This window comes from Spinacia oleracea, chromosome 5 (genome assembly GCF_020520425.1).
Source record: "Spinacia oleracea cultivar Varoflay chromosome 5, BTI_SOV_V1, whole genome shotgun sequence".
Lineage (NCBI taxonomy): Eukaryota > Viridiplantae > Streptophyta > Magnoliopsida > Caryophyllales > Amaranthaceae > Spinacia > Spinacia oleracea.
The window spans coordinates 8,849,418-8,873,317 of record NC_079491.1 but is presented as its reverse complement, the minus strand read 5'-3'; the positions used below and the strand labels follow the sequence as shown (position 1 = coordinate 8,873,317).

General features: G+C 35.9%; 3 protein-coding genes and 1 long non-coding RNA gene across 6 annotated transcripts; 2 read left to right on the top strand and 2 right to left on the bottom strand.

The window, feature by feature from the left end:
• Positions 1 to 408: 408 nt before the first annotated feature.
• Positions 409 to 2,552, top strand: LOC130460855 (uncharacterized). Its single transcript, XM_056828530.1, has 2 exons — positions 409 to 577; positions 851 to 2,552. Exons 1-2 carry the CDS (start codon positions 507 to 509, stop codon positions 2,355 to 2,357), a joined length of 1,578 nt encoding a protein of 525 aa, XP_056684508.1. The 5' UTR covers positions 409 to 506; the 3' UTR covers positions 2,358 to 2,552.
• Positions 2,553 to 2,815: 263 nt separating this feature from the next.
• LOC110794509 (GDSL esterase/lipase At5g14450) lies at positions 2,816 to 15,086 on the bottom strand. Of its 3 annotated transcripts, none has more exons than XM_056829074.1 (6): positions 14,609 to 15,086; positions 12,726 to 12,935; positions 12,465 to 12,637; positions 11,937 to 12,210; positions 11,290 to 11,567; positions 2,816 to 2,990 (listed from the first exon to the last, which is right to left on the bottom strand). In XM_056829074.1, exons 1-5 carry the CDS (start codon positions 14,847 to 14,849, stop codon positions 11,317 to 11,319), a joined length of 1,149 nt encoding a protein of 382 aa, XP_056685052.1. In that variant the 5' UTR covers positions 14,850 to 15,086; the 3' UTR covers positions 2,816 to 2,990; positions 11,290 to 11,316. The 3 variants fall into 3 exon arrangements, with proteins under 3 accessions (XP_056685052.1, XP_056685053.1, XP_021855177.1); XM_056829075.1 differs by lacking the exon at positions 2,816 to 2,990 and adding an exon at positions 7,718 to 7,734; XM_021999485.2 differs by lacking the exon at positions 2,816 to 2,990 and having other exon boundaries at positions 11,090 to 11,567; positions 14,609 to 15,085.
• LOC110794480 (uncharacterized) lies at positions 6,212 to 10,038 on the top strand. The gene is made up of 2 exons (XR_002535027.2): positions 6,212 to 6,506; positions 9,720 to 10,038. It is a non-coding gene; the product is annotated as an uncharacterized lncRNA (long non-coding RNA).
• A 1,538-nt stretch (positions 15,087 to 16,624) lies between the features above and the next one.
• LOC110794481 (TORTIFOLIA1-like protein 3) lies at positions 16,625 to 20,946 on the bottom strand. Its single transcript, XM_021999464.2, has 5 exons — positions 19,974 to 20,946; positions 19,771 to 19,879; positions 18,722 to 19,266; positions 18,076 to 18,549; positions 16,625 to 17,215 (listed from the first exon to the last, which is right to left on the bottom strand). Exons 1-4 carry the CDS (start codon positions 20,769 to 20,771, stop codon positions 18,115 to 18,117), a joined length of 1,887 nt encoding a protein of 628 aa, XP_021855156.1. The 5' UTR covers positions 20,772 to 20,946; the 3' UTR covers positions 16,625 to 17,215; positions 18,076 to 18,114.
• Positions 20,947 to 23,900: the final 2,954 nt, after the last annotated feature.

The following is a 23,900-nucleotide window of genomic DNA, read 5'->3' as shown; positions in this document are numbered from 1 at the left end:
GACTTTATTTTGCTAATAACACTCAATTTTCCTCCAAAATTCTAAGCTTTAAAACCTAAAGTTGAAAAAAAAATTGAAATAAAATCAAATTTGAAAATTCAAGACTCGGGAAAATCAATGTCAACTTAAGCCACACGTGCTGCTCACGTGCAAGTCAATGGCCGGAAAAACTCAGTCAATGCCGGAAACTTTTCTTAGGTCCTTTCTCGCAAAAAAAATTAGTTTAAAGTGTGTTTTCACAAAAAAAATCATATAAGGTCCTTTCTCGCAAAATTTGAGTTATAAAAGGTCTTTTTTGACAAATTCGCCTTTATTTTTATTTTTATTTTTATTTTTATTTTTATTTTTATGGAAGGTTCCTACTTCGACTCGAAAACGGTTCTTCGTTTATAAATTGTGATGGATTGAGGTTGAATTTTGTGAAATAAGAACTCATATTTTCCATAGTAGAACAAAGAAGAAAGGTCCTATATTTTCGCGTTCAATAAGTTCAGTGATCAAGGAACATGCCGCCCTGTTTGAAAAGTGATCTCTTCTGGAATCAGCGAGAGGCAGAGGACGTTATCTTCAATCCCAGGTATAATTTCATGTTTTTTTTGGGGGGGGTTGAAAATCAAACTAATTTGTTTTCGATAGCATGAATTTGCATAACTGTATAGAAATTTGTAGTTTCAAATAAAATCGTAATTGAATTTTGAAAAATATAATTGTTTGTTTTGGTTAAATTCACCCCTTGAATCAGCCATTTTTGTGTTCCTCGATGACTCCGTCAGTTTTGATTTTGCATATACGGGGTACAATATTGGTGATTTGATTTCAGTATCCTAAACCTGAATTGTAATATTTTCAGGAAAAAATGCAGAATGGATGATGTGAATTGGGCTGAACTACAGGTCGATTTGTTGGTTGAAATCGTAGGAAACCACTTGCATTCCGCCGTGGACATGGTTGCGTTTTCAGGTGTGTGCCTTTCATGGCGCAACGCTTCCAATTTGGCCAATGTCAAACAAAAGTGGGCTTGCCAAATGCCGTGGCTTATGCTAACTGATGGCAATCTGGAGCTCACTCCCGACAAGGAGGATGACCCAATTGATGATGATGATGATTATGATGATGACCCAATTGATGATGATGATGATTATGATACTATTGATGATGATACAATTGATGATGATACAATTGATAATGATGATACAGTTGATGATGATACAATTGAGGATGAGACAATTGATGAGGATGAGACAATTGATGATGATACAATTGATGAGGATGAGGATGAGACAATTGAGGATGATAAATCGAAAGAAGAGAGTGCAAGTGTAGAAAACAATGTGAGAAGAAGAAGAACGTTGGTGGATTTGAGGAACAAGGATGGGAGGAGTTACAATGTGGAGTGTAGTAAATTGTATGGAAAGAGTTGTTGGGGATCAGGTGATGGTTGGATAGCAACTCATGGTCTTGATAATAACATGTATATCTTCAACCCTCTAACAAAGGAACAACTCAATCTCCCTCCTCGCCATCTTTATAAACCCTACAAAAGTCCTTGTCCTCCTGATTTCCTTCGTGCCTATTTCATAACTAAAGCAGTCCTACTTAACGTACCAATTACCAGTGGTGGTTTACTCGTGGTCGTATTGCATTCTGACGGTTGCGGTGTTGTTATTGCCAAGCCTGGGGACACACATTGGACAAAAATTAGTATTCCTCTACATGAAATGGTAATGGTTACAAGCCGTAGGATTACCGATGTCTTATATCTTGCTAGTAAAGGGCTAATACTATTGGTGAATCAATATGGAAATCTTGCATATTTTCACCTTGAAGATGTTCAAAAACAAGTACGATGGTATGATTGTACTCTTAGTTACATCAACCAACTCAGACACCCACATGAATATGATTTTGTTGACCATACTACTTACATTGTTAATTCTGGTGAGGATCTTCTTATGGTGTTAAGAATATTCGATGTTGTTAAGAACTATGCGGATATGGTCAGAGACGATGATGGTCATGGTATTGATCAGTACAGGACAGTTAATTTTAAGGTCTACAAGTTTCACTTTCAAGACAAGACTTGGGAGGAGTTGGAAGATTTGGTAGATGTTGCTCTTTTCGTGGGTAACAATGCATCAATGTCTGTTTGTGCAACTGATGCCGGTTGTGACTGCAACTGTATATACTTTACTGATGATCAAAGATATTATTATGCCGAAACAAAAGCCGGACTTGGAGGACATGACATTGGTGTTTTCCGAATGAGTGATAAGACTATCCGGCCGTTAGATGTGGGAAATAACACTCATATGTACTCTTCATATTGTTGTCCCTTGTGGTTTAGTCCTGCATTTTAAATTGTTATAATAAACTCTGATGGGTGATGGTAAAGGTCGCAAATTGCGACAACATTTAGTTGTTGCAATCTTATGTGTCGGAATTTAATTGGTATATATAAGCGCCAAGTAGATTATGCGTCATCATAATATTTTTACTATCAATGCGATATTTTTACTATGAAAATATGTAAATAAGGTAGTCGATGTAAAGAAGGAAACAAATTAGAATATTAAGATTTTCCTACATTTTTTTGTAACATAAGTTAAAATACTTAAATATTTTAGTTTCCAATTTAAATCATGACACATAATCATGCCATGTCATCATTGTGACATGGCTTAAAGGTCGCATGTTGCGACCTTTATCATTTTCGAACTCTGATTTTCCTTAGTAAACGGAGTACCAATTATGTAAAACAAAATAAATGGTAATACTTCCTTTGTAGAGTAGTGACTGTTGGCATTGAGGTAAAAAAGAAAGAGGGGAGGAGTAAGACAATAGAGAGAATAGCATGAGAAAGTTCAGTTGAGATTGTCTTTTTTATGAAACTAGTTGTTGGACTTCAATGTGCGCAACCTGAAATATTTCCTAAGAACTCTTGGAAAGTTTTGGCGAAGTATTACACCGTCTGTAGCAGCAAACATGCAGACCTGAATTGAAAAAAGTGAGAAATCTTCCATTCATAAAAAAATAAATTAGCGGCTTATGTATATCTTCTTGTTTAGATTGATTTTAACCAAGTATATATGCTAACAACACAGTTCGCCTGTACTATGTCTTAACTATCAATACAAAGTCAAATTTAATGCAAATAAATAAAAATGAATCTCATTAAGCAAACAAATCTTACATTAGCTAAAAGCTGGAGTAGTTAGGAAGAAGGATATATGCGTAAAATTTGCATAACCACCTAAGGAAACTCAAATTTAATGCAAATAATTTGAAATTAACCTAGAGAAGTAAAAAGAACCTTAAATTAGCTAGGTGGTAGTTCGAAATGAGAAGTCCGCCTATATTTTGCATAACCACGTAAAAGAACTCAAAATGAACCCAATTGAAAGCGTAATGGACCTTAAACTTACTAGAAGTTAGTTAGAAATAACAAGATTGACTATGATTTTCCCTAACCATCAAAATGAAGTGAAATTCATTGCAACTAACACTAAATGGACCTAGATAATCCCCAATAACCTTAAATTTGTTAGAAGGTAGTTAGAAAGAACAAGTTTGTCTATAATTTTCCTAAACTACCAAATGAAAGTTAAATTTATTGCATTTTACTCAAAACGAATCTTTATTTGTATGTACAATTATTGTAGTCCATATTTCTAACTTCAATTATTTTTTTTGTTTTAATCATAGTTTCTTTTGTAAGGTTTTCAATATCCCGAGGGAGAGGCTATTTACCAACGAGGAGGTACATGAAGTTCGAGACAAGTGAGATATTTACTCCACTGAGAATTACATACCTTAAACTCTTTGTAAATACAAGTTAATTCTAGTACTTTAGTGATTTTCCGTACATTACTTTGTTATTTTCAGAAGTGATTAATTTATATATAAAATTAGTTGATAATTGTTGCTTTTGATTTGAATTTATGTTCGTGATTGTAATAAAAGTGCCATTTTTTTTATCAATTTGGAGAAATCCTGATTACGATTAGCTTGTGGTGGAGGTGGAGGATTATTTTGTATATAATCGTTGTTGAATTGAAAAGTCAAAAAATAAAGGGATTTTTCATGAAATGCCCCTGAGGTTTGCCTTAATGCACCAAATACCCCTAAACTTTCCAGAATGCACCAAATACCCTTGAGGTTTTAAAAAATAACACAGAATGCCCTTAATGAGCATTTTCCGTCAATTCCGTTAAGTCCCCGTTAGTATGAATTTACTTGTTTGCCCTTACTCACCATTTTCTCTACTAATCCTAATATTAATACTTAATTAAAATAATTAAACCCCTAAAAAACTAATTAACTATTATCTAAAAAAATTAAGCCCCTAAAACAATCTAATTAGCTATTAAAAAAACAAAAAAAATTGACCCCAAAATGTGAATCTGCTATTCTGCTTGCTTGCTTCTTCATTTGTCTTCATCTTCACCTTTGTAATTTTGATACGACATCTTCATCATCATCATCTTCTTTCTCATCTCAAACCACCATGCAAGCAATGACCATCACCATCCTATCCCTAATTAACCGTCTCTCCTCCAATTCGCAAAACCCGCCCCTTTTTCTTTCTCACTCTCGCCCAATTTCTCTCTCCTGTTCTTCACCATCACCATCATCATCACAAAACCCAACCATCAAAACCAAACAAAATCAGCCATTATATATAAGCACCCGGAAAAATTATTCACGAAATCTTCAACAAAACATACCCCATCTCCAACCTACACGGGCGACGACGGTGGTGGAGCCTGCAATGTGATTGGGGGAGACTACCATGGCTGCTCACAATGAACTCTTCCTCTTATTTTCTTCCAAACCCAAAAAATCAACCCAAAATATCGACCCAAAAAATCACCCAAAATTGAGAAATATTATCTACAAAAATCGAAGAGAAACACCCCTTAATTTGCAGATGATTCACAACAAAAAAAACACTCATAATTAGCAGAAAATTCGCAACCAAAAAATCCTTAATTCGCAACCATGGAGGAGGAGAGAGAAACCCATTTTTTTTAATTTTTTGTTCGAATTTAAGGATCCATGGAAAGAAGGGTAGGGAAGAAGAATAAAGGAAAAGGAAAAAAAAAGAAAAAAAAAATGAGGAAAAAAAATTTGATTTGCAGACTCCCTGAGATTTTGGGAAGGAGAAGGAACAAAGGAACATGAAAGAGAAAAGAGAAAGAAAAACAGAAAAATTTAAAAAATTCAATGTTAACGGAGACTTAAATGAATTGACGGAAAATGCTCATTAAGGGTACTTTGTGTCATTTTTTAAAACCTCAAGGGTATTTGGTGCATTCTGGAAAGTTTAGGGGTATTTGGTGCATTAACGCAAACCTCAGGGGCATTTCATGAAAAATCCGAAAAATAAATTATACTCCGTATATATTAAATATAAAAGTGCAACCTTCGACACAGCCAAATGTGGCAATTTTCCTTAAAAGGTGTCACCTTTGTCTGTGTCAAAAGTGGCACTTTTTCAAATAAGTGCCACATTTGTAAATGCATCAAGTGTGTCACCCTAATATATGGCACCTTTTGCTTTATCAATTGCCAAAAAAATAAAATAAAATTATATGGCACCTTAAAAGTGTCAACTATAACCCCATTTTAAGTTGTACACTTGACCTTTTTTCCACTAGTGTTCCTTCTACTTACTTTTGTCTTGTTCTTTCATTTCTCTCCCTCCATGGCTGCAAAGCTAAACTTTACAGCAATTTAACGGGGTTTTACTTTTCAGCAAGTCAATGGGGTTGTACTTTTCAGCAATTCAATATAATGGGGGTATCTTATACAAGTTGGACGTGATTTTACCGTGTTTTTTTGGGTGTGTACTTTTCAGTTTGTCTATTATTTTCGAGCAAAGTATAGGAATATAGGTGTTAATACGTACAAATAGATATGGGTTGGGCCGGACCAAGGCTTGTCCCGGTCAAGTAAGAAAAAAGCCCGTCCCGGACATGAGCATGAAATTGTAGGTTAGGTCTGATTAAGCCACATTTAATTTTGGAAAGAAATACGCAACAAAGCACGGTACGACCCCGCCACGCCAAAGTACACTCTATTTAGAAAAATTAGAATTAGACATGAATGTCCGGCATGAGGGCACGTGGGACTCGGCCCCTTTCTAAAAAAAAGCAGCCTAGTTCGTTACAAGTGGGCTTGGTGTGGGGCCCAGTTAGGCCCACAAGCCCAGGCCACTAGAGTTCCTCCGACCCAATGGCCCATATGACCTATTGACCATATCACCATATGTAATGTAGCATGTAGGAGTCCAAAAAATACAAGCAAAAGTGTTCCTCTGGTTTGTTAAAAAAAAATAGAGAATTTTTTCAAGAGAGAGAGAACAGGGAGAAATGGGTGTAGCAAGCAGGGTGGGAGACTGGGCGTTCAAGGGTTTTACGGCGACACTGGGATTGGCAACCATCTATCTCACCACCACTTTTTCCCTCAATGTCTACAAAGGTCTTGCATGGCATAATGCTCAATCGGTACTTTCTCTCTCCTCCCTTCCCCACAAAACACCCTCAAGATATTTCCCATTTTTTGTTGATTGAATTTTAAACCCTTTTTCTGCAAATCCCTTGCTTGTTTGATTAAGAACTTCAATTTTTCTGGGCATCCTTCAATTTTAATCATGGTGGGATAGAAATCATAGAATATTTTCTGCTGATTTGTTGTAATTTGGGCATTTATCGGAAATTCATTCAATTTTCTTGAATGTTTATTTCATTTTGAGATTTGGGCAGTTGATTAGTTGTGCGATTAGCTATGAATCATGATCGTACGGAAATTTTAAGACTTTAATGCCTAAATTGCATAAGTTGGTTGGATAACTGGAGTTGGGCAAAAAACTTCTGGTTTTGTAAATTTGTAAATTAAGCTTTCCTACTTTGTAGAATTTTGCTATCTTTTGTGCAATTGTTAAGTTTAGGGCTTAATTCCTTTTGTTGAACTTGATATCGTCTGTAATTCGAATATGGGCTTATTTCTGGGAGTGCAGATTCATAAAAAATGTTTCATACAAGGGTTTCAAACTTGTTATGTAATGAATAAGAACAATTTTAAGTCAATTACTTATTTTAGGAAGATTTATGGACCTCTAGTTTGTTCCATTCATTTCGAGATTCTTGTTACCGTGGAGCGTGGACGGATTCATTATTTGTAATTAACTATGGCTTTACTTGAAATAGGTGTTTTGACTTGCTGGGTTCTAGAGTCTAGACACTTTAATTTGATGTTTGACAAGAAATGAGAGTAGTTGATCAGAGTAATTTTTTTCTCATCATAGGAGATAAGCTTGGCTGTATTTTCAGTGAAAATAGCCAAATAGCAACTGTTTATATTGCATTTTTGTTGAATCCACCATTCTTTACTCAGTGGCGGTATTGCTAGCAGCTGTTACAGCTTAACATGCTATAAATGGAAATATATTATAGTTACAGCTTAACATGCTATAAATGGAAATATATTATAGTTACAGCTTTGCAAAGGGATACTCTGCATCCCAAGACTAGTGACTGCCATACTCTATGTTTCAAGTTAGTTGTAAATTGCTAGGAGTTTGGCAATCACTAATTTCATAAAGAGCTTTTTTAGTCTATAAGTAGATATCGGTCCACAAACTTTATGCCTCTTGCCCTCTTGCTTGATCGTCCTCGTCTTAAATTCACTTTAGTACCCATTATGAGGCATGGTGCTTCTAGGTAATTCTTTCCCCTGGAATTTTGGTTAAATTCAATTAACATTCTTCATCACTAAAGTGGGCAGAATATTAATTGTTTTTTAAAAATAAAAATAAAATCAAATGGCATCATTGAACTTCTCACTGACTGGCTCACCTGTAAAAATGTGAAGTTAATCAGTTCTATCTTAATGTGGCGACCATTGTTCAACTTTTGCTGAAGTTTTCTTATATTATTTGTTACTTGATCTTGGAAATTAGAAGGTAGAAGAATGGTTAGAGTACATATTGGCTATTTTGTATAAATGAATAGTTTTCTGGTGCCAATACCTTTCTGATCTATGTAAGAATATTAAGTTTTTGCACAACTATGCATCTATTCTTATCGGTCTCTTTTCTTGCATAACTAAAACTTCCTGTCCTTTTTAGCCACTCTAGATTACACAGTTAGATGCAATTCCTTACCTTTTCTTACTTGTTGCCCTGGTGGCGTGAATCTGCCTTCCTGTTTTGTAATGTTCTCCCTTTGTCATTTAAGCGATTAAGCGTTTAATCTTTAAAGCATGCATCCCCTACTAAGCCATTAGTCTCAAAAAGAAATGACGAAAAACATACAGAGTTATACTTTAGTCCTCTGTTATATATGTTATATATGGCAGGCAGTAGTTCATTAGGTCCAAAGTCCTTGATCTTCCTTATTTTACACTCTCCATTTGGCTTTTCCATAGTGAATATTCACCTAATTTCTTTCAAGTGCAGTTTGAAGCTGGTTATTTCATGTACTTCAAAATTAATCGACCAATTATCTTGGGTCTAGTTCTCTCACTTGATATGCCAAGTCTCTCTTGTAAAATATCTTCTTTGTATTGCTATCAATTGATATTAGTAAGAGGGGGCACTTTAGGGAGTATCATTGTAACTTTGTAAGTAAGTTCCTAATGGCTTGAAGAAGAGGATACATAGTTACTTAGGGGAGAATTTCTATAAATATAGCAAATCAAAGAGTGGGAAATCATTTAAATATTGTGGAGAGTTTTAGTTAGCTTTTAGAGGGTTTATTGGGAGAGTCAAGCCTCTCGAATGCTTGAATATTCATTACTTTTCTGTAATTCTACTTCGTTAATCAAAACATCTTTATCTTCAGTATAATTTGCCATTCAGAATTTCATTACTCTTTTTGAATAGGTATACAAACTAGAGCATATATGCTAGAAAGTAACGTAGCTTAGACACCATTGTCAATTTGTTCTTAGTAACTTCCATGATCTTCTCTGGAAAACCTTCCAGACACACTAGATATTTTGTTTTTCTCGAGAGCATTGAGCTCATCCTTATGCAGGAATGAGACGATTTCCGAAAGGCACGCTTTATATTACTTGTAGAGAGATATTTATATCTCTATAGTTCAAAGTATGAGTGCGATATTTTAGAATTGCTATCTGTCTTCTAGAGTTCTAGGGAAACCGACATCATCCGGATAGCATTTCATTCCCAAATCTCCCCCTCGTATAGGGATTGTGAGAAGGTTGCACCATTGACCTGGTGCAAATGTTATGTAGGAAATCTTTTGTACTATGAGTGAACAAGTGTTGCAAATTATTTGAGGTCCTAATGCATTTAAGTTTCATGCTTTCAGTATTGGCTTTTTGCCTCATATCAAACACATCTTCTTACCTGTAATTGTGGTCTAATGTCAAGGAGTTCGATTCTACTCTCTGTTGGTTTGTATAATTGTTTAACAGACTGGATCTTCTGTCCTGTAGATTAGCGAATATTTCATGCACTGTGCCCTTCCATGTTTTGAAATTGTATTGTATTTTTTCTTATGTCAAAACTTAAAACTATATTGTTGTTTGTTAACTGTTTCTGGTCTATGATTTGAACTGAATTTGGATAAAATGTTAATCTGTGCCATTGACTTTGTACATGTTAGACATTGAACATGTAAGGGTGTCCTGAGTTTTATAGTTTGGTGTCATATACCGTGGCCTGAATTTTGTGCGAATTTATTTTGCTGCAGAAATTGAAGGAGGAAGAGCAGCAGGAAGATCAGAAAACCGTGGCCTGAATTTTGTAGTTTGCGGTCATATACTAAATAAAAGACCCTTTTTTGGTTTAGTTTTTCATAAAGAATACTCTGTACACGTTAGACAAGTACCATATTTGAACATGATTACATGTTCAAATATAGGATTTTGAAACAGTAGTTCAGAAATTTACGGTATGCTTCTGGTAAGCCTTGATCGTGTGGATTTAGCGTCGTCAACTTACACAATCCGAATTCACTTGTAATTGTATTGCCTTAACGGTTTGTTATTTACATTCATTCACAGCATTCAGTCATTTGATTCCATAACCTAGAAAAAGTTCCTGTTCAACTCAGTGATGAACTGTTATTTTCACTCTTGGCTACCAATTGATGCAGAACTGATCTATTGTGTATAATTTGTCTTTATATTCAACTGAAGATTTCTTCCCCACTTATTGAGGCGGAGTTGCAATGAGCCATGATTTAACCAAGAGAATAGGACTCGTGGAAGCAGAAAATCAGGGGACTGATGGCGATGAAGCAAGTTGAAAGGCGTTACATTTATTCCATGGACAGTGGTTAGGTCACTAGGTCTACCCTGAAAATACTCCGTACAAGATTTTACTTTACTAGAGAGGAAACTGTCCTGTACTTCACAAATATGGATATATTGGTAGCCGACACCGACATATACTCCTTGTTCGGGTTAAAACACGCGTTTATAGTATAACTTGAACTAGTAATGTGATTAAGACGCGAGTATAACTTCAATTACATGCTTCACTGTTTTTTTTTTCTAAAGCAGATCCAACACTATTTCACTCAAAAAACCCCACATAAGGATGGTAATGGTCGATATGAAACTGCTCGCAGAAATCAATTTTTTAAGTAGAATACAATAAAGATGGTTGTGGACCGGGGCCAAGCCCAGGGGATCACTGGCCTGAATGGGCCCGGCTCACACCAAACCCACTTATAACGATCGGAGATAAATTTCGAAAAGGCGTTTTAGGCCCGATGCCGGGCTGGGTAGTCATGCATAAGCCTAATTTTACTAAACTTAGTGTCCTTTGTTGTGCTTTTCCAAAAAATTGTCGCCTAGACTTTGTTTGCATGTCGGGTCGGGCTTTTTTCGTGCAAGGCCATGACCCGGGTTGGGCCGGACAGTCGTGCATAAGCCCTATTTTACTAAATTTGGCGTATTTAGTCATGCTTTTTCCAAAAAAAGCCCCCCATGACTTCGTGTCCCTGTCGGGCTGGGCTTTTTTGTGCTAGGTCGGGTCTAGGCCGGGCCGGTTCCAGCCATCTTTACAACACAGTGTGTTTATATCACTTGCTGAATGCAGACTACTTTCCATACATGATATTTTAACCAAAATCATTTGAGAGACCAATTTCAGACGAGTCCAACAGCAGTACAGATTACAGAACGAAGTCTAACACTCTAAACCCTGTGCCTTTTAAGGTTTTTCAAATCTAGTATAAGCTCTTCATCTAATAAGTTCTCATTAACCTCCACAAGAAAAGAAATTTTATTTTCGGTTCAAGGAAGATTATATACCTTAGTTCTTCACCAGAATAAGAAACCTTAATTCCTGTAACAAGCGTGGGTGATGGGAGTTGGAGGATCGGTAAGTGAGCCATTGAATATTTGAGTAGCAAACCAGTGATTAGCACCTTCAGTATGGTGCACACCATCCCAACTCACATGTAATTCAGGGTCCTTACAAACTGCACCAAACATTGTCGTCCCATTCGATATCACACCCTTTTGGCCACACCATACATGGTCATACTTCTCATGGTACCCACAGCATACCTTCATTGGGTCTGCCCATCCTGTTTCCCAAGAGAAAATAGAATAGTTACAAATGGATTGAATATATGGTTAGCTTAAAACTTATTTCCACTTACTTCAAGAAAAATAAGTTACCGTTAAATTCAGTTAAGTTTAAGAAAAATAAGGGTTGACCAAGTACAATGTATAATTAAAATAAGTTTTAATAAGTTCAGATAAGATAAGTTTAGAAAAAATGAAAATTAGGTGAATAGAACGCATCCTTAAAATTGTTGATTCACTTTGCAAATTTCTTTCTAAGCATATCTAGATCAATGAAGATTGAAGACATTTAAAGGCTTGACTACTCTGTTAAAGTGAAAATTTCAAAAAAAAAAAAAATTTGGTAAAGGAAGTGTGATCATAATTACCTTGGCTCTTTGTTTTGCTAATCAATCCATACTTAGCAGAGTAAAGATCCACATATGTGAGAGCAGCCTCAGGAAGTTGTGTCCTGAGTTTTGTAACAGCATCCTTTAGCTGCTTATTGAACTGGATAGCCATATCATTATTCCCCTTTATGCAACCAAATTCATCCAGAAATCCAGGCTTTGGGTTTACAATGTAGAATTGTGATACAGGCAAGCACCCAATTGGACCGGTATTATGTATCCAGAATGACCTTGCTCCTTGTTCATACAAATGCTGTCAAACAATTCGAAATGTGCATACTTTGTGTTAGGGGAAAATAACAAGTCATACATGCTAGAAAACTATAACTTAAAGGGTGCATTCTTTTCAGCTTATTACACCTTGTTTAAATAAGTTTCAGGTCTAATAAGTTCAAATAAGTTTCAATAAAGTTCCATAAGTTCAGATAAGTCCAGGTCCTATAAGTTGAAGAAAACGCACCCTAACTGTGTTTTAAGTAAGGATTGGTGTGAATCCTATAAACTTACTTGCACAGCTGAAGAAAACTGGGAAATGATGTTAGGGATAGTAGCACGAAGTTGTTCATTGTTCATTGTTCGGAAAGCAACAGAGAGATCGTTTTGGCCAATGTCGAATGTGTAAAGAGCTTTTGAGAAGTCCTCAGGTCTTGGAAGCAAACTTTTCTCAAAGGGACTCTTAACTGAATTCCAACAAGTAAATCAAACAAAGCACATTCAAACACCAAGTTACAAAATACAAATTTTATGACTTGTAAATCATGATTTTACCTTGTTGGTAAAGATCCTTGGTTCTTGACTTGAACTGATCATGATGCCAGATTTGGACATCAAGTGAGAAAGGGCTAATGCCATTCTGAAATATTGTCTCGTTTTGCCTACGGATGGTAGATCCTCCAGTAGCGAAATTAGCACCGTGTCTGAAATTTGCTCCAATCGAGTTTAAGTATGCACTCAAGTATGGTAATCCTACTTGCTCAGCTGCGTGCATAAACGAGAAATTGAGGAGAATAACATTGATCATTTCCTAGCTACTAATTACACTTGGTGCTTAAACTCAGTCCCTAATGATTTGTGAATAATTTCGTGTTCATCAAATCACCTATATCCTGTTGATCTTAATTTGGTTCAGTAATCCAAAACTGATTTATTATCCCTTACCGTATTGCTTTGTAAGTTAAGGCCACATTCTTGTCTAGACTCTTTGTCAAATCTCAACAAATTTGTCAACAATAATTTACTGCGCTCTGAAAGCCTCTAAATGTATTTTTGGTTCTACTATGAGGAGTTTCTACCGTTTTCGACGATTAGACTAATTTTCCGTGGGAGTTTGAATGGATACCTCGATAGGCAGCATCCCTCTCAGCTGTGGTTTTTTTTCAATATCTAAGGACTCGACCACGAGACTTTGGTTAAGGAGCAAGAGGGCCTTAACCACTCAAGTCAACCCCATTTGGTTGAAAGCCTCTAAATGCTAAGAGTAATAACCCATATGTGAGTTGCGACTCTTTCTCTCGCATGGAAAAAGAAAAGGAAAGATGAGTAAGATTGATAGTTTACTCAACCTATCACCAAGGTTTTAAGATAAAACCCTATCAGACTTATATAAGTTTTTTTTTAATTATATAAATGGAAAGATAGTGCAGAGAAATGTTAGTTCAAATCAATTTCCGCCAAGTGAGAAATGTTAGTTCAAATCAATTTCCACCAAGATATACGTACATTTCAAATGACTACTAGTATCTACCTTATCACTAGGTTAGCTACCACATTACATGTCAATCCGTCTAACTTGAGAAATATAAAAATAACTAAACCTCAAGCTATGTTTTCTAATGGCTACATTTCAATTACTCCTTTTCTTACAAAATTTCAATACTATACATCATTTTATTATTATTGTTTTCTTGCTAACATTCTACGTTTTTCACTTCTCTCACGAATTACTTTCTTAACAAATTCCAGTGAAATTTTTTGAGCATGAGTTGATGTCCCTAGTCAGTCATGGATGAAAACGAAAATCTCGCGGTTGCAAGGCTATTAGTTATTTTGGGTAGTGTGTTTTTGGTTTTTTGGGCTCGTAATATATTAGATGCTGCAGTTAGTTGGTTTATGTTGGGCTACAAGTTTTTGCAATTTGCCCACTTTTGTAAAGACATCATGTTTTGAATTGTAATATATAATATTCTAGTTTGTGTTAAAAACAGTGAAAAATTACACCAGTGTAATCATTATTTCAAAACGAATGAGGTTATGCACTAAAGTCACTCACTAATGCGTACACAATCTAAAGACTTATTAATAGAAACAAGTTGAGTAATTTACACTTGTAAATTAACCAAGATATACAGTGGAAGTACCAAAATACTCCCTTCGTTTCGAAATAACGGGACAGTTTATCTTTTCACGCTTATCGATGTAAATGTTTAGACATTAATATCTCTAATTTTGTTTTCGTAAAAATGATAAAAATTTGATATTCCGAAAGTATATATCTGAGACGAATAGGAAAAAAGAAAAAAGACCCCACACGACTAGATTTTTCCTTACATTTATTGATAGTGTCAATAGTCAAAGTGTCCATATTATTTCGAAATGGAGGTAGTAGCATAGAACAAACCAAAATAAGGAAGCAAAAATTAAGTAAAAAATACCAATGAAGTCGAGGAGAACACGGCCGTCGGAATCACGGCCCGCCGCCTTCTTAAAGAAAGTCTGGCCATATGGCAAACGAATGGGTTCAAATGCCGCTGAAATGCCCCCTGTATCCGAGTTCGAATCTCCGAAGTTATACATCGCTGGGAATTTGCACGGTGGCTTATTTCTCACCGACTGACCCCCCACCACTCCCACCACCATCAAAACCACCAGTATGCCACCTCTTAAACACCCCATCTTTTTTATTTTATTTTTATTTAGTACGTGTTAAGTGTAGAATGAAAGAGGGATCTTGCTAGTTTGATATAGTACTTAAAAGTTGTGTTAGGAGTGAAATCTGTGAATGTGGTCTGAAACAAAGAGGGAAATTAAGAGTTGGGGACAGTATTGATGATTTCACTAGTGGAGTATGCCGGTGTGGCACGTTGTCCGATGAGTTTTGATACTCCTATTTTAGGGACCTCGTTGTTTGTTACCTTTTTTTATGGAAATATTATTGTGTTTTTTCAATTGTCTGAACGAGTCATGACTCATGAGTCTTGAGAGTAAAATAAATTACCGTGGAGGATTCGAACTTCAACCTATTGTACAAAGATGTTTAGTGTCTCTAACTCATTTTTAACTCTAACCTCCTGTGTCCCACTCTAATGTGTACACTTTGTTAACCGAGATCCAATTTTGAACTTATAAAGCATTTTTATCAGCGACTGAGTGGAAAAAAAAAAATAAAAAAAATTCAAGCTCAGATTTTGTCGGAGTTGCAAATAAAAAGGTTACCTCTAAAATTTGATTACTCCCTCTGTCCCTTAATACTTGCACCGTTTTGACTTTTTCCACTATTCACATAATTCACTTTGACCCTATTTTATTTCTAGTATATGAAAACAAATGTTAGTATATAATATATTGTTGGGTTCATCTTAATATATATTTTCAAAATATTAATATTTTTATAAATTTTATAATATATAGTTAAAGATATTGGTAGTCAAATTTGTGCATTGACAAGTGTGTCCAGTCAAAACGGTGCGAGTATTAAGGGACGAAGGGAGTATGTACTTCAAGGGCTCGCATTGGGTATTAGGGTTGCAAATATGTACACCAACGACGACATATCATTAAATATTTAAATCAATGCTGATAGAGTTCCATGTATCTATAAGAGTAGTAGTTTTTAGAGGCAAATAATGAAGGTCTGTGTTCAAATTTCAATGTGACACGTTAGAATTAAACTGCACTTGTGATTCCTTACTCTTTAGTCTTTAGCGCCAAAAAAGGACAACTCCATATATGATATATGTGAGACACTTTCTTATACTTAATGATTTTATTTCATGCCAACATATAAAGATTTATAATAAAGTGATAAATTTAGGGGGAAATTGAGAAAAGTGCACAAGGTTTATCATTTTATTTTTCTCTATCAACCAATATGTTTTGATATGTCAAAAAAAAAAACTTATAATACCTAACATGTGAGAAATTAGTTTATCTCTAACAATCTTATAATACACATGTTTGATACCTAACACCTGAGAAAATAGTTTATCCCTATGAATCTCATATTGATACGCATGGACTCCGTTTAGTTCACCTCATCTAAACACATTTTCCTTGATTTGGTCCGAACTTACCGGTCACAGAGATGTCAGATGTGGGTGGGAAACTTGGAATGATGGTAATATACTAATGTGGCAATACTCCAAAAATTCAAGTTACCTAGACATTGAACGTCAAATTCAAATTTCCCAGTCATCTAGATTTCTAATATAGAAGTCGAGGTCAAAATAGTAGGTGCACACCCCCAAATCTAAGGTAATGTATCAAAATGGCAATACTCCACATATTCTTGCCCGTCTTTGATGGTTGCTGCATTGTTTAGAACTTTAGACACATGAATACGTGATCTTCTAAGTAACGCGAACTTCATCATCACAATTCACGGTTACTCGTGGTGGTGGACGGTGGTACAAGTTAAAGCTATTGTTGCTAATGCTACAAATACAAAGAGATTTTTCCGAACACCCCGTAAATACGAAGTAACGAGCCAGTCTCATTACTCTCATATAGTCAGCAATTTTACTAATCACTAGAAATAGTTGCACAAATATATACAGAACAAGAATGATCTGTCTAAGCTTTATCTCAACATCATAACAGCTGAGATTTACATTTGCTTAGAGCAAAAATACTAGTCTACAACAACCCCGAAACTAGAATGCTTTCCCCATGAAGCTGTGTGATATCATGAAACAAAAAAATCACAGCACCACAATAATCAAACTTCGCCATATAATCAGCAGCAGTAGTTGCGTATCAACTAATGAACAAACACACAGTAGTAGTATATCGACTAGAGAACAACGTACCTATCTTCTGTATAAACACATTCTAATAATCGTATCCCAAAAGTAGCTTCTGTGGTAAGTTATGCTTGGCCGGTAACTTCCTTTAGTAATACGGAGTACTCCGTAAACCAACGAAAACGGAAGTATTATACGTAGACGTAGTAGTTTAATCAACTTGATTCTCAACAGTAATATATGTGATATAACTGTTGGCTAGAGTTACTTACTGGAGTAGCCAATCCATGTTCTGCTCATCTGATTAAGAAACAATAATGACAATATTAGCTGGAAGACAATTTAGCAGATGCCCAAACTAGCAACCAAAGAAGAAATCAGAAGAAATAGAAGCTGAATACTGAATGACAGAATAACATACTCCTAAAATATGTTACCTAGTACTATATTTAATGAGACATCACATGGAACAGCCTAATCCTGCATATTACTAATTTACTACTACGAAAGTACCAAGTATTATTTATTAGCCACTTGCCCTCTTCAACCAGGCAAATCACATAATTCCTTCAGTCACCCTCATCACAATTCTTCAACTTAGGTAAAAATCATTCCTTGCTTGCTTTGAACATGTGAGAAAAAAAACAAGATCTTAGATTACTTCATACAAGTACTAATTTAGGCTACACCAGGCAAGGCTGCATATTACTAATTTTATTACTAATTTACTACTACGAAGTGGAGTACTTTCATATTACTTATTAGCCACTTTCCCACTTCAACCAGGCAAAACAGATATTTCATTCACTAAAATCTCTTTCTTCGCCTTAGGTAAAAATTATTCCTCATGTGAGAAAAAAAAAAACAAAGATCTTAGATCCTTCATACGTGTACCGAGTACTAATTCAGGCGGCTGCGTACAAGTGCTATTAATCTGAATTCACGAGGATGGTCCGGACTAGCACTAAGGTCTGAACTCGAAGAACATATAAACTTAATAGGATTTAATTAGCAATCATCATCATCAGGGATTACTAGGAGACATTGCTATGAGAAACAGATAACATACAAACTTAATTCAAGGGATTTAATTAGCAATCATCATCATCAGGGATTACTAGGAGACATTGCTATGAGAAACAGATAACATAAAAAATTACCTTTTATATCAAATGGACTATAGATGAGGATTAACCAAGTCAAGCAACATTACGTACGCTCCTCAATACTCTGTTGTTTGATACCTCTGGTACTCCCCTTGAATCACCATGAATATCAGCCAATGGATTCATGATAACTCCACCAGGACCTCGAAGGCTAAACCTCCTGTTCTCATGTCCAACTGGTTCGCCAGGCCTCCTATCGGTAATACTGCGCATAGCTGAAACCGAAGGAGTGGTGCCACCAAAAGAAAAACGCGAGGTTGAGCAACGGCCATCAGGTCTCCTCCAAAACTTAGAGCTTAAAAAGTCTGGACCAGGCAGCATGCAACATGAGCTCCTTGTGGCTTCGGCAGAGGACATCCGTGCAGTTGACATGGCCAAGTCATAGGAGATATCACCCATGGCCATTTCTAAGCCATGTACACGTGTCTCAAGAGTACGCATACCGTCCTGTGAGCTTCCAATAAATTTCTGATTCAAAATGGAAATTCAATGTTAGCACAAGAATAATGCCCTCTAATAAAAACATATTACAGGAAAAGCAGAATAAAACAAATCTAAAAAGTTGAAGTTCCTTTTCGTTATATGTCGGCAGGACCAAAAATAAATACTGTAGATAACAAGCAAGTAATCCAAGAATCACCTGAAGGATATCCATCAAGCTGGACTGTTGGTTTTCAATTTGAACAAGCTGCTTGCGGATAAGAGAAAGATCCTCAAATTCTTTGTGGTGTTTACAAACATCCGCAGAAGTATTGCTGACAGTTCCAGTAGCTTCATAGTCATCCTCAGAACATGGCATCACACGCGAACCAGTGTTCTTGCTAAAAAGACCTCGCTTAGTTTCTTGCTTCGAAGATCTGACATCTGCCCTTCTTTGAACACCTTCGTCATATTCCACCGAATTTTCTCCATAATCCGGTGTAACAGATGAACCATGAAGATCATTAGCATCACCATTCACAGCAGAAAGCTTCTTGGAATCAAGCTTCCTGAAAACTTGTGGGCTTGACCTCTTAATTGTAACATCAGGAGCACCTCTGTTTCTGGCCGTGGTTTTCAAAGCACTATCAGAGGGGGATGATTTCTTAGCCGGAAAACAGCTTCTGCCTGTTTGAGGAGTGTTATTAGAGTCAACTGCACTAGACATTTTAGATCGTGCAGGGAACCGTCCATCACTGGTATTATCTGTTATCCATATAGATCGAAACCCATCAGACGAATGAAGGTGCGAAGACATTACAGAGCATCCAAATAACAACACAATCCACCAGAAGTTCAATACAGAAAATGCACATGATCTATATTCCAAGTTCAGCATATAAATTTGCAGGCAAAACGGATTGAAAAGAGAGATGCATCATTAAAGCAAAGCAAACAGCAATCCTACATGAGAATTTCAACTCTCTTAAACCTAGCATAATGTAATTTCAAAACATAAAACCCTTAGAACAAACTCCTTAAACCCATACGTACTTGGATCAGTGTAATCACTTAGGTTTACTACTGAATTTGAAGGAATAAAATCTCGTCTACATTATTATCTTGGGTTGAGGCTCCCAAAACACTAATCAAATTAATTCGCCTAGAGTATGATACTATGATCTACTCCCATCTGTAATGAATCATATGTTTATCATAATTTACATTTCTAACAAAACATTAAAAAGGGAGAGAGAACAAGAAATTGACCTCTGGAAGATTCTTGAGAATGAGGAGGTGGTGATCCATCATCAAACACATCAGGAACCTCCTTCCAAGCATCCAACAGTTGATTCATTGATTCTCTAACTGCTTTTACCTACAAAAACAAACATCATTCAAAAATCACAAATTGATCAGAATTAAATCAAATCTAATCAACAAATTTCTATGGTTTTTTAAAAAATTCGAACCTTATCAAATTTTCTAGATTCAATAATCTTCAAGCAAGAAACCTTCATCTCCGACAAATTTTCCTTCTCCACCACCGCCATCTCCTTCAACGCATCCGCAGACGCCTTCCTAGCGGCCCAATCCTCGGATTTCAAATACTCGATCAAACAATTCACTAAATCTCTCAACAAATTGCAATTTCCAATCTCACAAACCCTAATTGCACTCTTCATCAACACAATTAACGACGCTTTCGCCTTAAATCCGTCGCATTTCAACAGCTTCATCCACTTCGGCAACACCTTCAGTAACTGAGATGTCTCCGGCGCCGGAGACGATTCAATTGCAGCGGAGAGACACATCGCGGCGGCTGATTGCGCGGAGAAGTCCTGCTCCGAGGAGAGTGAGTCCGCGAGAGGGCGGAAAATGGAGGAGAGAGAGTGGCTGATGTGGTGAGCAAAGGAAGCGGTGGTAGTTGCGGCGGAAGACCGGACGGCAGAGTCAGGATCGCGGAGGCGACGGACGACGGCGGAGATGAGTTTGGGCAGGTGAGGATAGAGAGAGGTACCATGGAAGGCGGAGAGAGAAGCGAGGAGTTTAAGGGAGGAGACGCGTACGGCGGAGCGGTCGGCGGTAGATGTGGAGGAAAGAGAGTTAATGAACAGAGAGAATGTGTCGGAGGTTAGCGTAGGAATGATAGAGTCCAGCTCCGACACGGCTTGGGAAAGCGTATCCCTGTCGGAAAGCTTTGTCATGCACGTGAGAACACGGTGGCGAAGATCACGTGACATTGTCGCCGATGACTGTTTAGGCGCCATTGATAAAGGATAGTAGACAGAGAGGGAAATAAGTGAATTTGATTATTACAAGGGTGGTGATGGTGGTGGTTGTGGCGGCGGCGGGGAGAGGATATCCGGTGGCATTGGTGGTGGGCGGTGGTGGGAGGAGAGAGAAAGTGAAGAGTTGCTTTTGTATTGTGGTAAGGTGTAAAGTGAAGTTTTGGGGGGCTTTTTAAACTGTAAAGAGAGGATGTGAAGTTGTCAGTTGGAGTCATGTGCTCCATGAGATACGACGACGTTTTGAAGAACTTTTTAGACTGTATGACGAACTTTGATTATGTTTGGTTAATGGTGGATTGGTAGTGGGTAGTTATTGATTACGTGAGTCTTTGGTGAGACAGTTATTGATTTTTTGGGCGCAAAAATTAAGGGCAACATTAGGGTGAGTTTGCCCTCATATTTAACCTTTATCTTAATGTCATGTTCGGCAAAAGTAGTTGTATCGATTAGCGGTTGAGTAGTGGGTAGCGATTGGAGTAACGGGTAGCGATAAATAACAACGGGTGACTGTTAGCTGTCAAAGTAGCGAGTAACTAACATGAGTGTTCGGTAAAAGTAGCGGTTAATATTGTAACGTAAAATAAAAGCTGAAATATTATTTAAAACTTTACTACTATAAATTTGTCAAACGTTACCGCTACCTTAACCGCTACTAATTTTAACGTTTGACATAAGCTACAAAACCGCTACCTCTACCGCTAACTGTTAGCTAAACCGCTACCTTGTCAAACACTTACAAATTCTACAAGTAGCGTCTTGACAAGGTCAAAACGCTACCGCCGAACACGCCAGACTTTGTCAGTTTTTCACTAATTTTACCTATTTTTTCATTATTCAGACTCGTATTGTATGTAAATGTCGACTAGCGCGCACCAGTTCAAGTGGATGTCATATTGTTGGTACGGTAAATTGGATGAATAAAAATATACCATAAAAATTTATCTATAATCACCGAGGCTCCATTCAATTCGACTTATTTTGACTGAACTATAGTATCTTAACTTATATTATCTGGAAAACACTTATTCTGTCTGAGACTTATTTGTGTTTGAAACTGTCCGAAAAAAAATTATTTTTCTGAACTTATATTATCTGAACTTAATTGAATTTATCTGAACTTATCTGAAATTAATTGAACTTATCTGAACTTATTTTTTCTGAAATAAGTCAAAATAAGTCGAACAGATCTAGCTTAATACATATTGTATGTAAATGTCGGTTAGCATCAGTTCGAGTGGATGTCAAATTAGGATCGGCGCGAACTAGTTACTACAAAATAAAATCAAATTTTAAATGTGGTACATATTTGTGAAGAGTAATTGTAAGACGACTTCAATTCAAGGTTGAATTTTTTTTGTTAGATTTTGAGAAACACTACTTCAAATCTAAAAGCTACAATTGATCACAATTCACAAACATTACTTCAAAATCTAAAAACTGCACTCACCAGTAGTTTTTCCACAATAGTACACTACTACCTAAATTAATGTAATTTGACTTGGTTTAAACACCATGAGATATTCAAAAAGCTACAGACACGCTCTATATGATTATTTTTTTCCCATTACGTACATGTGGTTGTACCTTGTAAAGTACAACTAAAACTATTCATTTGTGAATACATGCATAATTACAAGGTGCAAGTACAACTGGTTGTCTGGTTGTACAGTGAAAAAACTCGATCACTATATTTTTTTAGAACTAACACTGCATTTTCTGGCGTTTTATAATTTGAAAACTTGAAAGTAAATCACTATGAACTCTGCAAAATTTAGAATTCCCCTTATGAATTCTCCATAACACTCTTACTAACGTGTTAAATTTGCTAAAATGATACAAAATATTCCTATTACACCCTTATGATATTCTTATAAAATGTCATCCAAACATTACATTACAAATTTACAATATTACATACATAAACACTTCAACCCCCAATTTAAACCAATTTGAAGTTAGGCTAACGGCTAACCTAGAGACAACCACAATAAAGTTCTTCCCCTAAAGATGTAACTAACTCTTAAGAAATATTACTACTCGTAACTCTCAAATAAATGGCCATTGCATTTAATAAATACACAATTCTCTAATTTGATGGGGAGCCAGAAGAAGTAAAAAGTACTACGTAGTTCGTATTAAATTTGGTCAAATAAATTGCCAGGAAATTATACCTATTGTTTTGAGAATTAAGAGTGAGCTAAGGAGTCTTACCTACAGAAAACCACAATAAAGTTCTTCATAATACCTACCACAAAAGGTCTTGCGCGCACAAGGTGTACAATAAATTTATTGTACACCAACATAACTTTTACTCATTTTTTTGTAACTTTAACCTAGTTTTGATTAACTTTTATATTAGTAAAAAAAAATTGATAGATAAATATTCTAAAGGGTTAAATGATTGATTTTATACATTATTAGTGATTTTGAAGAAATAAGTTTTATTAAAATGAAAAAAAAAAATCACTTACAAATAGATAACTTTTACATATATAAGCTTAACTTTTAAACATTTTGAGTTAACTTTTACTCCGGTGTACAATATTTATTGTACAACCTTTGTAAATAAGAATTTGTGTACCCACCAAAAGATATAGTACTACCACGTCTTAATTAGAACAAGAACTCAAACATGATGGAAAAAGATGAGTCCTACGTAGTCGACAAAATAACCGAAAATTAAATAAATATCTAGTAACAAGATTGCCCATACGAGCCCATTAAATTAATAGCTAGTATCAGGCTTGTCCATACGAGCCCCTATAACATACTTCGTACACAAGAACATTAAAAATGGGATATTTGATTTAGAAAAACGACAAGTGCAATCCAATTCAACAACGGAGTACATTAATATGAGATTTTTATGTTTGTGGGTAAATTTAATTGCGCGTTTGAGTATTTAATAGGATTTTAATGTGAATTGAGGTACGTGGGTAAATTTTATCACAAATTCTTGTTTACAATGGGTGTACAATACATATCGTACACTGGAGTAAAAGTTGACCCAAAATGCTTAAAAGTTACATTTATATGTGTAAAAGTTATCTATTTTTTAATGATCAATTATTTCATTTGAATAAATATTATTTCTTCAAAATCACTAAT

Bases quoted from the DNA above. Each gene is read 5' to 3' on its own strand.
- LOC130460855 (XM_056828530.1), top strand. From the start codon at position 507: ATGCCGCCCTGTTTGAAAAGTGATCTCTTCTGGAATCAGCGAGAGGCA. The intron at 578-850 runs GTATAATTTCAT...TAATATTTTCAG, and splicing joins GACGTTATCTTCAATCCCAG to GAAAAAATGCAGAATGGATG.
- LOC110794509 (XM_056829074.1), bottom strand. From the start codon at position 14,849: ATGGGGTGTTTAAGAGGTGGCATACTGGTGGTTTTGATGGTGGTGGGA. The intron at 12,936-14,608 runs GTATTTTTTACT...TTATGCACGCAG, and splicing joins TGTTCTCCTCGACTTCATTG to CTGAGCAAGTAGGATTACCA. The intron at 11,568-11,936 runs GTAATTATGATC...CTTGGGAAACAG, and splicing joins TAGCAAAACAAAGAGCCAAG to GATGGGCAGACCCAATGAAG.
- LOC110794481 (XM_021999464.2), bottom strand. From the start codon at position 20,771: ATGGCGCCTAAACAGTCATCGGCGACAATGTCACGTGATCTTCGCCAC. The intron at 19,880-19,973 runs GTTCGAATTTTT...TTGTTTTTGTAG, and splicing joins AATCTAGAAAATTTGATAAG to GTAAAAGCAGTTAGAGAATC. The intron at 18,550-18,721 runs GTGATTCTTGGA...ATTTTGAATCAG, and splicing joins GCTTGATGGATATCCTTCAG to AAATTTATTGGAAGCTCACA.